This window comes from Trichechus manatus, unplaced genomic scaffold, assembly GCF_000243295.1.
Source record: "Trichechus manatus latirostris isolate Lorelei unplaced genomic scaffold, TriManLat1.0 scaffold00003, whole genome shotgun sequence".
NCBI lineage: Eukaryota > Metazoa > Chordata > Mammalia > Sirenia > Trichechidae > Trichechus > Trichechus manatus.
This window is the reverse complement of record NW_004443939.1, coordinates 17,305,222-17,320,098: the sequence shown is the minus strand read 5'-3', so window position 1 is coordinate 17,320,098 and position 14,877 is coordinate 17,305,222. Positions and strand designations below refer to the sequence as shown.

General features: G+C 34.2%; 1 protein-coding gene across 2 annotated transcripts in view; it reads right to left on the bottom strand.

Moving 5' to 3' along the window:
* LRRC7 (leucine rich repeat containing 7) overlaps positions 1–14,877 on the bottom strand; it is a 348,184-nt gene that overhangs the window by 59,098 nt on the left and 274,209 nt on the right. For both annotated transcript variants that reach the window (XM_023730981.1, XM_023730986.1), the window contains one exon: positions 11,790–11,909. In XM_023730981.1, coding sequence (XP_023586749.1) covers positions 11,790–11,909 — 120 coding nt within the window. The remainder of the gene's footprint in view (positions 1–11,789; positions 11,910–14,877) is intronic.

Sequence of the window (14,877 nt, the reverse complement as noted above, 5' to 3'; positions counted from 1 at the left end):
TGCAGCACTATTCACAATAGCAAAAAGATGAAAGCAACCTAAGTTGCATCAATAGACAAATGGATAAACAAAATGTGGTACATACATACCATTGAATACTATGCAACCATAATGACGAGCCTTCAAAACATCTTATTTACATGGATGAGTCTGGAGGACATTATGCTGAATGAAATAAGTCAATCACAAAAGGAAAAGTATTGTATGATCTCATTTTTATAAAAAGACAAAAGTAGGTATATGTACAGAAACCAATGTTCATTGGTTGTTACCAGGAATGGGTGAGTGGGTGGCAGGAATCACTGTTTAGATAGTAGACACTTGTTATTTTAGGTGATGGGAAAAGTAACATCCAATGTGGGAGAAGTGTGCACAACTTGACCAAGGTAAATAATGTCACTAAGAAGTACATACACAGACATAAACATACACACACACACACACACACACACACACACACAAGGACAATGTTGGTAAATGCTAGGACATATATAATTTTGCAATAACACCAACAACCAAAAAAATATATGTGTGGTTACATGTAAGTGTATGTATGCATATATGTATAAGTATGTGTATGTGTGTATAAATGTGTGCATATATACGTATATCTATATGTATATGAAGGAGCCCTGGTGGTGCAGTGGTTAAAGCGCTCAGCTGCTAACTGAAAGGTCAGTGGTTTGAATCCACCAGCCACTCTGTGGGGAAAAGACGTGGTAGTCTGCTTCCATAAAGATTTACATCCTTGGAAACCCTATGGAGCAGTTCTGCTCTGTCCTGTAGGGCCGCTATGAGTTGGAGTCGATTCGACGGCAATGAGTTTCGTCTTATATGTACGTGTATGCATATACATGTGTGTATGCATGCATGGATTTTCATATATATATAGCAAAGCACACAGGGGGCACAGTTATGGATGCTTCTTAGACATAACCAAATACTTCACGAGATTTGTTTTTTGAGTTTGAAGGCTCAGGACGATAGTCTCATGGGACAACCTGGTCAACTGGCATAATATAGTTTGCAAAGTTTATGTTCTGTAACCTAGTTTGGTGAAGTGTCTGCTTGCGAGCAGCTATCTAAGATACAACTGTTGGTGTCTTCTCATCCAGAGCAAAAGAGAAAGAAGGAAACCAAAGACTTAGAGAAGAAACTAGTCTATAGGACTAACAGACTACAAGAACCACAGCCTCATGAGGCCACCCTGAGACCAGAAGAACTAGATGGTACCTGGCTACTACTAACGACTGTTCTCATCACGGCCACGATAGATGGATTCTGATAGAAGGAGAGAAGAGTGTGGAACAGAACTCAAATTCTTAGAAAGTTCAAACTTACTGGACCAGTTGAGATAGAGGACTCCCCAAGACAATCGCCCTGAGATACTCCATAAACTTTGAACCGAAACTACCCCAAGGTCATCTTTTAGCTAAATAACAAATTGGCTTATAAAATAAAGAATGTTACAAATGAGTACTGTGCACCTTAAAAAAAAATCATCTATATGAGACCAAATGGTCACCAATTACTGTAAAGCAAAGATGAACGGGTAAGCGGACAGGGAAACCAGATTACTGGAAACGGAACATCCACAATGGAATGAGTGAGAATGTTAACACATTGTGAAAAATGCAACCAATGTCATGGAACAATCTATGCAGTAATTGTTAAATGGGAACCTAATTTTCTGTGTAAACTTTCACCAAAAACACAATAAAATATTATTGAAAAAATAACTAAATAAAGGTGAGGCAAGAGGGCCTTTCATCTCAGTGCCTCTGCTTGAGGATGGCAGCCGCCTGACATGCACAGGCAGTCATCTCTGGCTTATTGAATCTCTATAAGCACATTCGTCTATAATTAAATGTCAACCTACAAAACAGCTATGAAATTGGAAATTATTAACTGAAATGAAAAAACAATGGAAGATGCATGACAGCAGTGTGATGAAATTAGGGCTCTGTCTACACATTTCAGCCTACAATTTGTTTTGGAATGATATTGTCATACATTTTGGAAATAAAATAAAAGGGAAGATGTTAACAATAGTAATAAAAAGTTTGACAATCATTTCTTTCATCCCTAAGAATTCTAAGAAACTTTGAATAGCAGAATAAGTCAGATAAAAACCAAGTGGTAAGAGAGGGAATCTTTTCACTTTGACATCCTCTATTTGGAAACAATCTTTGATCAGCTGCCATTTGTCAGGCTATCTAGCCCTTCAAATTACATATCTAATCACGGACGTTTTTATTGCATTGGATTAGTTGTTCACTTTTTCTTTTTGGCTTTTAGATTTCTTCCAAAAAAAAAAAGTATAAATATTGATACAATAAGTAGCTTTAATCTGCCATTCTTTCTATTGCTTTAATCTTTGGCAAGTTTATTTTCTACCTCTGAATTAATATCCATTTGATAGACACTCTTTGGGTTTGTACTTTTGTTAGAGAAATAATTTAGAGTCTGAAGGAGAACAATCCCTGATTTTGTGACAGTGATGCCCTTCTCTACTGGAGACAACTATATTGTTGCACTGGTATCAGGAGAAAAAGGGATGTGCCTTGTGAGTTAAAGAATAATGTTATATCAAGTAAGAAAATCCAATACAACAGTGACTGTGAAACTAAACAATATTTTATTCATCTCTAACTTTTGCTTTAAGTTAAAGAAGAATTTCTCCATTCACATTTCTCTATCTGCATTATTTTTGAGAGCGAATTTGATTACATAATAGAAATCAAGTATGTTTTAAAGATATCTATGAATTAAATAATAATAAAATCAATTGATTAAAAATACATCATCCTAGCTGTTCAAATTAATGCAATAAATACTGGAAATTTGTAATGAATCATTAAATAAAAGAAATTATTTCATTGATATTTCTTTGATTTCTTTAAATCCTTCTTCCTGATTTGGTTACTAAGTACACCGAAGGGTCCTATTTTCATGGAATTTTTGACTTCTTACAGGCCATGTACTCTTACTTTGGCAAATAATTGTTGTTTAACAAGTGAGTCTTTACACACAAACATTCAGCCTTCTCTATCTTATAAAATAATTTGCAATTATGGGGATCATTGAATTCTAATTGGATGTATTCATTCTTATTTCCCTAGTAAAGCAAAAGGCATGGCTGCCCTGATTTCCTGGAAAAGTAACATAACAATCACTCACTTAAGCTATGCTTTAAAAGAGTGCAGTTAATTCAGCTGAATATTGGTTACATAAATGGAGTGCACTTGAAATTCTCAAGACTAGATATGAGCCCCTAGCTATTTCTATAATTGTTCTTTGAATTGTTCTAGATAATTTGCACAACCTCATACAGTACATTTTATCCTGCTCCAGAACAATAACTCATGTTTTTGCCATAAAGATCATGCTGAGGCAAGTCTAGTAGTAACACAGGGCAGGGAAAGTTAGTTGGTGTCTTAATATGTCACCAAATATAAGCATCAGAAAAATCAAAGAGCCGCCTTTGTGTATTTGGCGGGTGCCTAACAATGTCATCAATAATTGATCCCTAACCACAAAAGTCACATACAATATAATTTTCACCTACTTATCTCTCCTATTCCTAACTTCTCCTAACCAGGAAGGATACTTGTATGATGGTATCTTTGCCTCCTAGGCAACTGGTGTGATTGGAATTGTTGCTTAAAACTCCGTTTTTAAACAGAGGGTGAAATTAAGGAGGGAGTACATATTAGTCACACAAATAATCAGTTCCAGATTATTTCTGGATACCAAAAATGCCAAGAAAAGTAGGGTTGCATTATTGTAGATCTAGAGAGTCATTTCCAAAGTCCTTCTAGGGATGAAGATCCTTTTTTATTTGCACACATTTGCTATCTTCCCATTGTTTCACTCTCCTATTTAAACTTTAATGTCTCCCTGAAAAAAGTGGCTTTTGACCAAGAGAAAAACTCTGCATATATTTGCATAAGAAATGTCTCTATCGGGGCTGTAGATTGTGCTGAAGGTTTTGTTTTAATTGAAAAATCTATAATTGTATGATTTCATCAATCTCTGCTTTCACTGACTCATTTCTTATTTTTGGGCAGAGCTCATTGACAGTGAATGCATTTGTCTGCTATTTCTTCTTGAAGCTACTTTTCCTCCGTAGGTTCAGTAGCATATGTCGTTCCCACTGTTATGGAGGCAGTCTTTATATTGTTCAGTGCAAAGTTCTAACTGACAACACCACCAAGAGTAGGAGTGAGATGAAGAGGATGAGGGATGCAGGAAGAATCTCAACCTACCAAATGACGCAGAAAGATCTCTTTTCCTAACGTTTAGAAAAATGTTTTAGGTTTGAAATGACTCTATATAAAGGATTTCAATCTGCTTTTGAGTTTCAATGACTGCTCGGTCTACCGGAAGAAAAATTTACTCTTACCAGTGAAAAATCTACTCAAATCAGAGGAGAAAAATGAGGCTCGGGAAAGAGTATCGGGAAAGAAACAGGATTGAGCCTGGCATTACTCACAGGGATAGAGAAGATTGTTTTCATTTGCTTGCGGACTGATGAAGTCAAAGCATTACCCCTGTGGGTTCTTCACTGTTAATAATGTATATTGCTTTGGGAGGGAAAAAATATAAAGCCTGAGGCAAAACATATTACCTTCCGTAGAAAAGGAGAGTTTAGCTACAGCACTGACAATCACTCAGGTTTCAAAATCATTTTTCAACTTCAATTTTACTCTAAACCAGAACAGATATTCTCAACTTTGCTGTTATTGATGGAAGTAAGAAATACTTCTACTTCCTTGTCTCTTATTTGCAATGTTTACCTGATTGATTTTCGTATCTGCTTCATCCACATCTTGACCTGGTCTCTTATAGCCTCAAAGTCTACTCTACATTCTGCCGTTCCTACTTTTTCCAATATTTAAATCCTCATCTCTTTTTCTTATCTATTCCAGACCTTCCTCTATTTCTACGTAAATGGGCTATCTTGCCCCCCACCCCCTGATATAAGGGATTCCAACAGGACTATTACCCAGTCTCAGTTAAATTACAAAAGCCAAGAGTTATAGTCACTTTTATTCCATTTCCACTACTGATAGCAATATTTATTTTAATAGAAATTGATTTTGAGAAAGTTACTTTTCAGTGACTATAACTTAATGATTATATATTTTATAACATAACAATAAAAGGCTTTTATTTAAATTCCTGAATGTATAGGTCAAGGTGATTTTCCTTATATCATGCTTTTAAACATGCACTTTTCATTTAAAAATAACATCGGTTTATTCTCATCCTCTAAAGAATTCTTCAGCAGACTGACTTTTGTAACCAAGTGAAAAATCAATTCCAGTAGATGTCTATTTTGGTTGTGTTAAAACACAAATGATGGCTTGGCCGTATGGTCAACAGAAAAACAATTTATGACTTTCAAAAGATCTTACCTTTCTCAATTTGCTTTAATTTATTAAAATGCATTATATGAAAAACATAACAAATGCCAAGATCAACATAAGGAATGAAATACTTTTTCCCAGAAACTTAATACAATTTTCTTTTTAAAAACACTTCGTATGGTTCTGAAAAGGTAAAATTTCCAATTTTTATGTGTGTGGAAGGATAATGAACACATGAAAATGACAAAATAAAAAGCAAATCACGTCATTTCTTCTAGTTTCTCTTGATGAGTTCCAGGGCACACTTCAGAGATGGTGGGCATCTGGCAATACTGAAGCCCTTAATGGCTGAGCTGCCATCATAGATATGAGAAAATCACAGGTAAATTCAGCATAAGGGGTAAGTTTGTGAGCCAAGACTAAATTACCAAAACTTTTATACTTTTCTCTTCAGCTATGTCCATCCTGACGGTGACCCTTGTTACCCATCTTTATTACACTAACTGCCAAGTTATTCTGCACTTAATCTAGAGTAACAGACACTCAAGGAAGAAAGAGTCATGGATGCTAAGACAGACTTTCAAATGTGTAGTCTTTACATATTAAAGAATTTTCAGGTTGAATATTGTTAGGATTTTATAGTCTCTTGGTTACTCATTCCAGAAGAGAGGTGTTCGAAGTTTCATTTGCTTTAATAGGTCACTTTAATCGTTTTGCTGCAACCGCTGTTCTGCTCCAACATTTTAACATATCCTTACAGGTATTATCCTTTCATTTTAAATCTCTTCAAGGGATAATCTACCTATTTAAGACTGTCAATACTTTTAAAAGAGTCTGTCATTTTAGAATTAGGGAAAAACTGTCTTGTAATTCTATGGGGAATTATACCAAATGATAGAATCATGTCTGATTTCAAAATAACTTTTTTCTTTGCATTTATCTTTTATATTATGACCTTCATACATACATACATATATATATATATATATACATGTACACACACACACATATATATGTACACACAGATAATTTTCTGTTACATATAGGAGGGTAATCTAAAATGCTTGCTTAGTCCTTGGTGTGACCTTGGCAAGTTACTTAAAACTCTAAGTCTCAGAGTCTTCTTCCATTAAATGGATACAATAAAAATGCTTACCTCATATAGTTATTGAGGCTTAGTTGAAAAAATATATTAAAGCATTTAGCCTAAAGCTTGACACAGAGTATTTAATACATGGTACCTAATGGTTGTTACCACGGTGACTACAGCATAGTCCAAGACACTGCAGGAGATCAGTAATGTGATAGAACTCTAGAACAAATACTCCTTCTGAACCTACTATTGTTTTCAGCCATTGCAATAGTTTTTAATAACATTCTTAAAGAGCTCATTTAGGACTGCCTGAAATTCAGGGAGAGATTTACATAACTGTGACATGATTTTTCTAGCAGTGATTCCTAAACTTATTGAATTAATGGACACCAAAATTTGAGATTTTGGGGTTTGACATGGCAAGAGGGAATTTAAAAAACTACTACCAACTATTACACCATTACAAAACCAAGACAGGACATTTTGACACCCTCAACATTTTGCCAGTCTAGGGTACATTGGACAGTGACAGTAGAAATAGGAGCAAGGGTCTTCCTAAGAGATGAACACTTTTTGTCTAATTATTGTATATTTCCAAATCTCTGGGTCCATAGTTTGGAGGGTTACCCACATGTTCCTCCAAAGTGCTTAGAGCACTGATAGTATGGCCATAAGCATTACCAATACTAGTTCAACCAAAGAGCTATGATAGCCAGGACAGAGAGCCACAAGTTCAAAGTCTTTCCATAAAACTTATTTCCCGTTGCATTTCTGCAGCATTCCAGTAGTTTCTGGTGACCTGGGCATAGAGATTGGATTTAAACAACAACAACAACTTCTGCAGAGGCTTTGAGAAACAGACTCGAATGGGGCACCGGCTAAGACTTCTTCACCATTGATACTTCTGTGATTCCCCATTCCATTTGTAGTTCATTTTCTAGTTTTCCATTCTTATTCTGTCTAGACTAAGGCTTACTCATGTCATGACAACTGCATAAGTCATTAACTTTTAAAAACATTTGTTGTAGAGTGCAATGTGAACCCAATAAATACTAAGACAATTATCACACCTATTTCAGTAAATCCTCTAGCCCAGGCTAATACTCCCATTACTATTTTCATTTTCTTAGGTTGATTCTTACTGAATATTAACTAGACACATCCAACTAGTACATAATAAAAAACTAAATTTGAATATTTAAAGTATTCTTTATTCTCTCTACTCTGAGATAACAGGTAGACATCTATTTATAGGCTCTAAAATCTCAGATTTTAGGTAAAAGTTCTATAACAAGGGGTAGTCAGAAGATGCTTATCATAATAGTAAGAAGATATAAATTACTTTACACACTAAAGACATGATACAATTTTAACGACAAGCCACATTATTTCACATTTGACAAGAACTATAACATTTTAACAAAGTTTTCGGATAAATTCCACAGTTATCTTAGCCTTTAATAAGGTTAACCAGTTTACAAATGTTCAATCAATCACAGGATTGCATGAGGTTCTTAAAGCAAGTAGGGAGGGAAGCAAATGATCATTATAATTTGTATTGATGGTGTGATTAAACATAATGTTATGGACTTTGAAAATAGATTTCATATAAAATGGATGAATGGATGGATAATGTAAACATCTGTCAGTTCCATTCAGGGCAATAAATGAGGAAGGTTTTTTCCTTTCAAGGAAAAACAATAGTAACCTTTTGTAACTTTGTAAGTGAATTGTGGTTCCTTCCTTTGATCAGGCAACCTAATCTTGGCTCTGATAGATACTTCCTCAATTTCTGGCCATCATATTCATCCTCTATTCTTTCCTCATAAAGGAAGAAATTTCTCTCCTTATATCTAAGGCTAAAGCCTCCTATGGTGCTCTGGATCCTGCTGTCTCCTGCCTTTTCATGATCCTTGATTTTCAACTTCCTTTTCACTAATGGCTTCTTCCCTTCAATCTTTAAACATGTTCAAGTGCCTGCCATCTTAGATATTCCTTCTCCCTTCCTTATATCTCTTTCTAGATTCCCCCTAAACCACTTCTTCCTTTGAAAAGTGAACTTCTTGAGTTTTCTATTTCAATTTACTCTTCAATGTAGGTTCATATGGATTCCACTGCCATTATTTAAGTAAACTGCTTTTGCCAAGACAACCAATGACCTCCTTGCTGTGAAATCTAAGGAGCCTTTTGTCATACTTATCTTGCTTGATTTTTTTTGCATCATTTGACACTGTTGACCACTCCCTCCTTAAAACATTTTTTATTGATTTCCAAGATGCCACCTTTGTTTGTTTTTCCTTCTACTTTTTTAGTGGTCACTGGAGTTGACAGTCCCATCTATTCTACTCCACTGATGGTAGTCAAAGCTAATCATATACTACCAATTCCTCTTGTGGGAACGCCTTAGCTATTTTGGAGCAATGTTATATAATGAGAGGCTTGTTGAGGAATTCAGGTAAGAAAGGTCTTTCTCTTAAGAGACCACTATTAGAAGCTCCATTCTCTCTCCTGATGGATTTGAGAAAGGAAAATCTTATCACTGATTGTCACTAGTAGTCATCTTATAATCATGAGAAGAACCAGTCTTAGAATAAAGCCAATAGTGTGGATGGCAAAGCAGAGAGACGGAAAAACCTAAGTATTTATAATTTAGATCTAAGGACTAAATCTGAGGCTTACCCTAGATAGTGACACCTTTTTATGTTAGCTAAATAGTTCTTTAATGTTCAAGGCTGTTTCTGTTGAATCTTCTACAACTTGCAATACAAGCCATTCTATTGACAAACTCTTTGATTATTCTTTCTCAATGTCCTCTTCCTAAGTACATCTCTTTAAATGTTGGTGTTCTGTGTTATCCTTCTGTCTTGCTCATGGAATTATAATGTATGTTCAGATGATTCCAAAATTTGTATCTCTAGCTAAGATTTTTCTCAGATAAATTTATCTGAGACAACTTTCTCTCAAGATCCACTAGCATTTCCACTCCAATGCCGTAAAGATAACACAAATTAACATATTAAAGTCTATCTTCCCTCTCCCACTTCTACCTATTACTGTTGCTGTATTTCTCATCTCAGAGAATGGCACATAATCACTTGGTTGTCCAAATTAGAAACCTTGAAACTTCTGAAACTTCAACCTTGAAACTTTTATCTATATTTTACGCCTTATGAACAAGATCCTGTTGGATCTATCTTTTAAGAATATACTGTTTCTATCTAGTCTCCCTCGGATTACGATAAAAACTTAACTGGTTCCGTTGCCTTCAGTCTTTCTCCTCTCCAGTTCATTCTCCAAAAAGCTCTCAGAGTGCTCTTTAAGTGAAAATTCAGTCATGTCCCTCTCCTGTTTACTTGGATGTTTCCTGTCCCATTTTCCTCAATATAAAAGGCAACATGATCTGGCTTCTGCTTAACCCTCCAGCCTTATTTGACACCACTCTTCTTTCCCACTCCACGTCACTACTATCCTCAACTTTCTTTAGTTTCTTGACTAAACAGGAGCCCTTTGAGGTATTCTCATAGCCATGTATTCCATCTTCACGGCACTCAACACACCATATTGTAGTATATTTACCTGCAGTGTTGGATATTACCAATAGGCATATTAATGACATATTTAGAACCTGCAAATCAGGAGCATGAAAAATTCTTTTGGGTAAAATAATTTGGTATTTACTATATATTTTAAAAAGCACTGAAGTAGCTATTAGGGGGAAAAATATCACCCAGGTTATAAAGAATGTATGTAATTATGTAGTGTATATCTAAGTTATGAAGCACAATTATAAAATGAACATGTGAGCTTAAGAACTATATTGTAAGAACCACAGTTCAGCTTAAGAATGAGAACATTACACTAATAATACCAGCTTTCTCCCAGATCCTACCACACCCCTTTCTTTTCCTCTACAGGTAACCATAATCCTAAACTTTATGTTTACCATTCTCTAAAAAAAAGGTTTTCTGCTTACGTACTTATGCCTAAACAATATCTTTTAAGTTTCACTTGTTTTTTAGCTTTATAAATATGGCATTCCTGATGTGTCTCATCTTTTCCAACTTTTTCCACTCAATTTATGTACCTAAAGTTTATACATGTTTAAATATGTTTATAAATATTATTTATAAATATTATTGTAATTACAGTTTACTAATTTTCATTGTTATAAAATATTCCTTTGTGCGAGTAACAGTATTTATTTACATACTCTCCTGGTAATAGACACTTGGATTTTTCCAGTTTTCTGTTATTGCAGACATTACAAATATGTTTAATGACATGTACAGAAGTTTTTCTAGGATAATATTCAGGAAGGGAATTTCTAGAATGTATGGTATGTGCATGTTCAGTTTTACAAGATAATTTGTTATCAAAATTGTTGTGCTTTATATTTTCACAAGAAGTATAAAAGAGTTCCCATTGCTCGTATGCTTGCAAAAACGTATTTTTCAGACTTCTGAATTTTTTCTAGTCTAGTAGGTGTAAAATGGCATCTCTTTTGTATTTCTCTGGTTGATAAGAGATTTTGTTTTAAAAAAATTGTTTGTTTATCATCCTTAATTCTCCTTATCTTTTATCAATTTTTAAATTGTGTTGTATGTCTTTTGTTATTGATTTGTCTTATTATTTTTTTTTAATATTCTGGAATACCAATCCCTTGTTCTTCATATATGTTGCAAATATCTTCCCCTAGATTGTGGTTTGTCTTTTCACTCCCTTTATGGTGACTTATCATGTAGTACTATAATCACCTATTTATCACTCAGCCTACCTAACTAGACCACCAGCTCTTTGAAGTAAGAAAAGTTATTTTTTTTCCCCAGCATCTAGCAAGTGCTCAGTGCATAGTAGTGCTGCATGGCACATATAGTTGCCCACTAAATGTTTGTTGAATGAATGACTGGATGAATGAATACTATGGCTTTAGGAATGGTGAATCAATATTTGCAGTCAAATTTAATTTCAAACAAATTGGCTATGGTACATTGTTGAAGCCAAGAGAGTCAGAAGTACGTATCACACAACTTCCTGTACTTGTACTTCAGAGGTGGGTGGCAAGCTCTACTAAGAGGTGATATTATCTGCAGAGAAGTAGCAGGATGTTGTTCATAAAAATTCATTGTCAACTGTGAATATTTGGCAATGGTCATTTTCCATTCTTTGCAATGCATTTACAGTTAACCAAACTCCCTATATTTGGATAATATTTTGCCTAAATTTATCACAAAGTTAGAAATGATGTCAAGACAGAAGATATGGATTACATATTACAATGGATGCACAAGGTTCATGGTTTTTGTTATCAATTTGAAATTGGTTACCTTTTTAGTAATGGTGTCCGGAGGTACATCCCGCCTCCCAAGTGGATAAGGATTCCATTGGCCACTAGGAGATACATCTTCTTGTCCATTGTCTAAAATGTTGCTTTGCTGGGACGGGGTCTATTGCAAAAATGGTATGGCATTTTTTAGTGATGTAAAAGAAGTTTAACATAGTTTTCTGAAAAGAGTCCCTAATGATTATGGTAAAATTGATTTTATTTAATTGTAGAAAAACATTTATCCTGAACTTGAAGTATTATACACTATTTACTGGTTAAAAATTCTAAATTGAGAGCTTTTCAGAGCAATGAGAAATACAATTAAAATAACCATCTTAGAGTTATTTACTGGATTTTAAAGAGAAGTTTAGATTATTTACAGTACCTGAATAAAAATAATCAGAATAAAATTAATCAATTATTAAAAACCACAACATTTAAAGCTTGCTTAACTTGGTTTCTTAATATGATCTTACCATTTAGAATATAAATTGAAACCATATAAAACATAGAATGTATCTACCAATAATCCAAACCATAACCTAAAATAGTTTTAGAAGGCTGTATTGATTCTGAGTGAATGATTTGCACTAATCCAAAACAGTGTCAGCACTAGCATAGTGCAAGACTTATGGTACTAGGACATTATGCACAGATAGTTTTGAGGGAAAAATTAAAGCAATATCAAAATTATGCTATTAGAATCATAGTGCGAATAAATCAAGACTGTTTTGATTATCCAAATTTATTTATTTACATATATTACTTATGTATTAAAGTTTAAACTCTTCATATATATTTTATTTTTTACTGATTTCCTACTTTTTTTAACTAATAATAATGCCCCTGTCTTTATAATTACTAGCATCCAATATTTTGGAAGGCCACAGAAAAATATATACCATTACTACATCGCTTCAACTCCAAGCAACCACACGGCCTCAGAAAGAAGGTCTCCAATATTGGGGTTGAGGACATGTAGCAACGGTATACATTTCCTGTGGAAGCAAATTAAATTTTTGCAAAGGCTTTCTGTTTCTCTAATATGTAAGATACACTAGTACTCCTGGAGTTCCTGGGAAATTCTTATGCAGGTGAGACATTATGCCCCAGTGTTTCCTATGACATTTCTGTGATTCGAAGGATCTCTGCTGATAAATAAAACTGATTAAAGATTATATGTGCATCTCCACTGTGTGTGAGCAACTGTCCTCCAACTCTAGAAAGGGAGAACTGGGCCAATCTCTTTATAACATGTCCCAGATCGGCCGCTTGCCAGGCTTCATCTGGTTATGCTGAAACGGAGAGTGGTCTTATTCTGTACTCCTTTAAAAACAGTTATATAACCACCCTATCTTCATTTTGACCTCCTGCACTTTTTTAAAGCATTGTTTAGAAATATTTTAAAATTTATTATGACACTAGATGAACATTTCTTAAAGTTTAACTGATATAATGAAAAGTAAGAAGATAACTCAATTTCCTTCTTGAACTTTGGCCATGTGAATCCTTTTCTCATAAGCCCATCCGAAAGAGTGAAAAAAGAGAACAGAGGTCTGAATTTAAGCTCCTGGGCTAGTTAGAAATGAATTTATTTGTGTTTGTTTAAGAACTCATATGTAGGTAATGTATTTAAAGTACATGTTACTTGAAAACAACAAGGTAGCTAGCTATTCAATGCCCATCTGTCTGCTTTCAAGCATTATTTTTCAGTCTTTAACTCTTTCAGATTAATGTGTTTGCATACGTCCACACACAATATCCATATATTAAAATATGGCAAATCAAATTGTTAAAATTAAGCATTTGAAACATAATTATGCAGGCTAGGTACTACCAGTCAGTGTTTTCTTTTTGATTTTTAGTGCCCATGCTTTTTATGGCTTGGTTTCTTTGCCAGTGAAATGGGATAATAAATATGTTTGTTTGGGTAGGCCTGCAAAACATACATTTTTGAAGAGTGGCCAGAATTTAATACAGACTTCCTATTTTTTCACCATATCATCCTCATCTCCACCTCTTGCTTCCTCCACCACACTGGCTTCAGCTGCCTAAACATGACTTCCATTCACAGTTAGAGAGCAATTGAGAATTGCAACATTCCTTTTTGGTGTAAAAAATGGCTAAACCTATTAGTCAAAATCTTAATAGTGTAATAGTCTAGGCTCTTCACTGGTTTTTAAATTAATCCCTGTCTTTTTAAAATTAAAATTAACAACCATACCAATTCCTCTATATTACAGGGATCAAAGGGAACATAAACATGCAGATACATTAAAAAGATATTTTCACAAGATGGCAAAATTAAGGGAATTTCCTGAAAGCAATCTTATTTATTAATTTCAAGAGTGCTCTGGCTTTTTTTTTCCCCTTAAGTGAGATACCATAGGGACAACTTAAGACTGGGGAAAAAGCAAAGAGCATGAAAACAATTTCTTGATGTTTGTGGGGAAACCAGAACAAAAGAGAATGCTGCAGTAGATTCTCATTCTTTCCGAAATGAGTATGGCTATTTATAAAAGTTGTGCTTTTGATAAACCACTGCTAAATGTATATAAATGCAGTTGCTTACCTGTTAAACTTCTATAAAAGGTTAAAAGGAGCAACTGAAAAATGTAAAAAAAAAGTAATAAGACTATTACTGTAAATTTATTCTTTTGGGAAAAATAACCAAATTGAGGTTTAGTTATTCATTCAATTATCTGTAGTACTATTATAGGTATGTTATTTAGATTCTTTAAAAGAGTAAGAACGAGTCTAATTTCTCCACCATATTAAACTTAAAGATGAAAGATATGCAAAATCACCACAACTCACTATTTCCTCAGCTCCTAAATTCTGCAAATCTTTCATATTTCAAAATAATATAGAAAATGGCCAGTGTGAGTTCGTGAAAAGTCAGAAATTATTATATTTGATAATAAATGTAGTAATGCTGAGTAGCAGTCTTGTTGAACAGATGCTAGCCCCAAAGACTACTCTAGGTTTAACATTAATGATTTTGACAACGGTAAAAGATCACAAATGTCTATTGGGAGAAGTAATTTCTAAGTTTGCTGAGACATAAACGTGTATGTATGCATGCATAT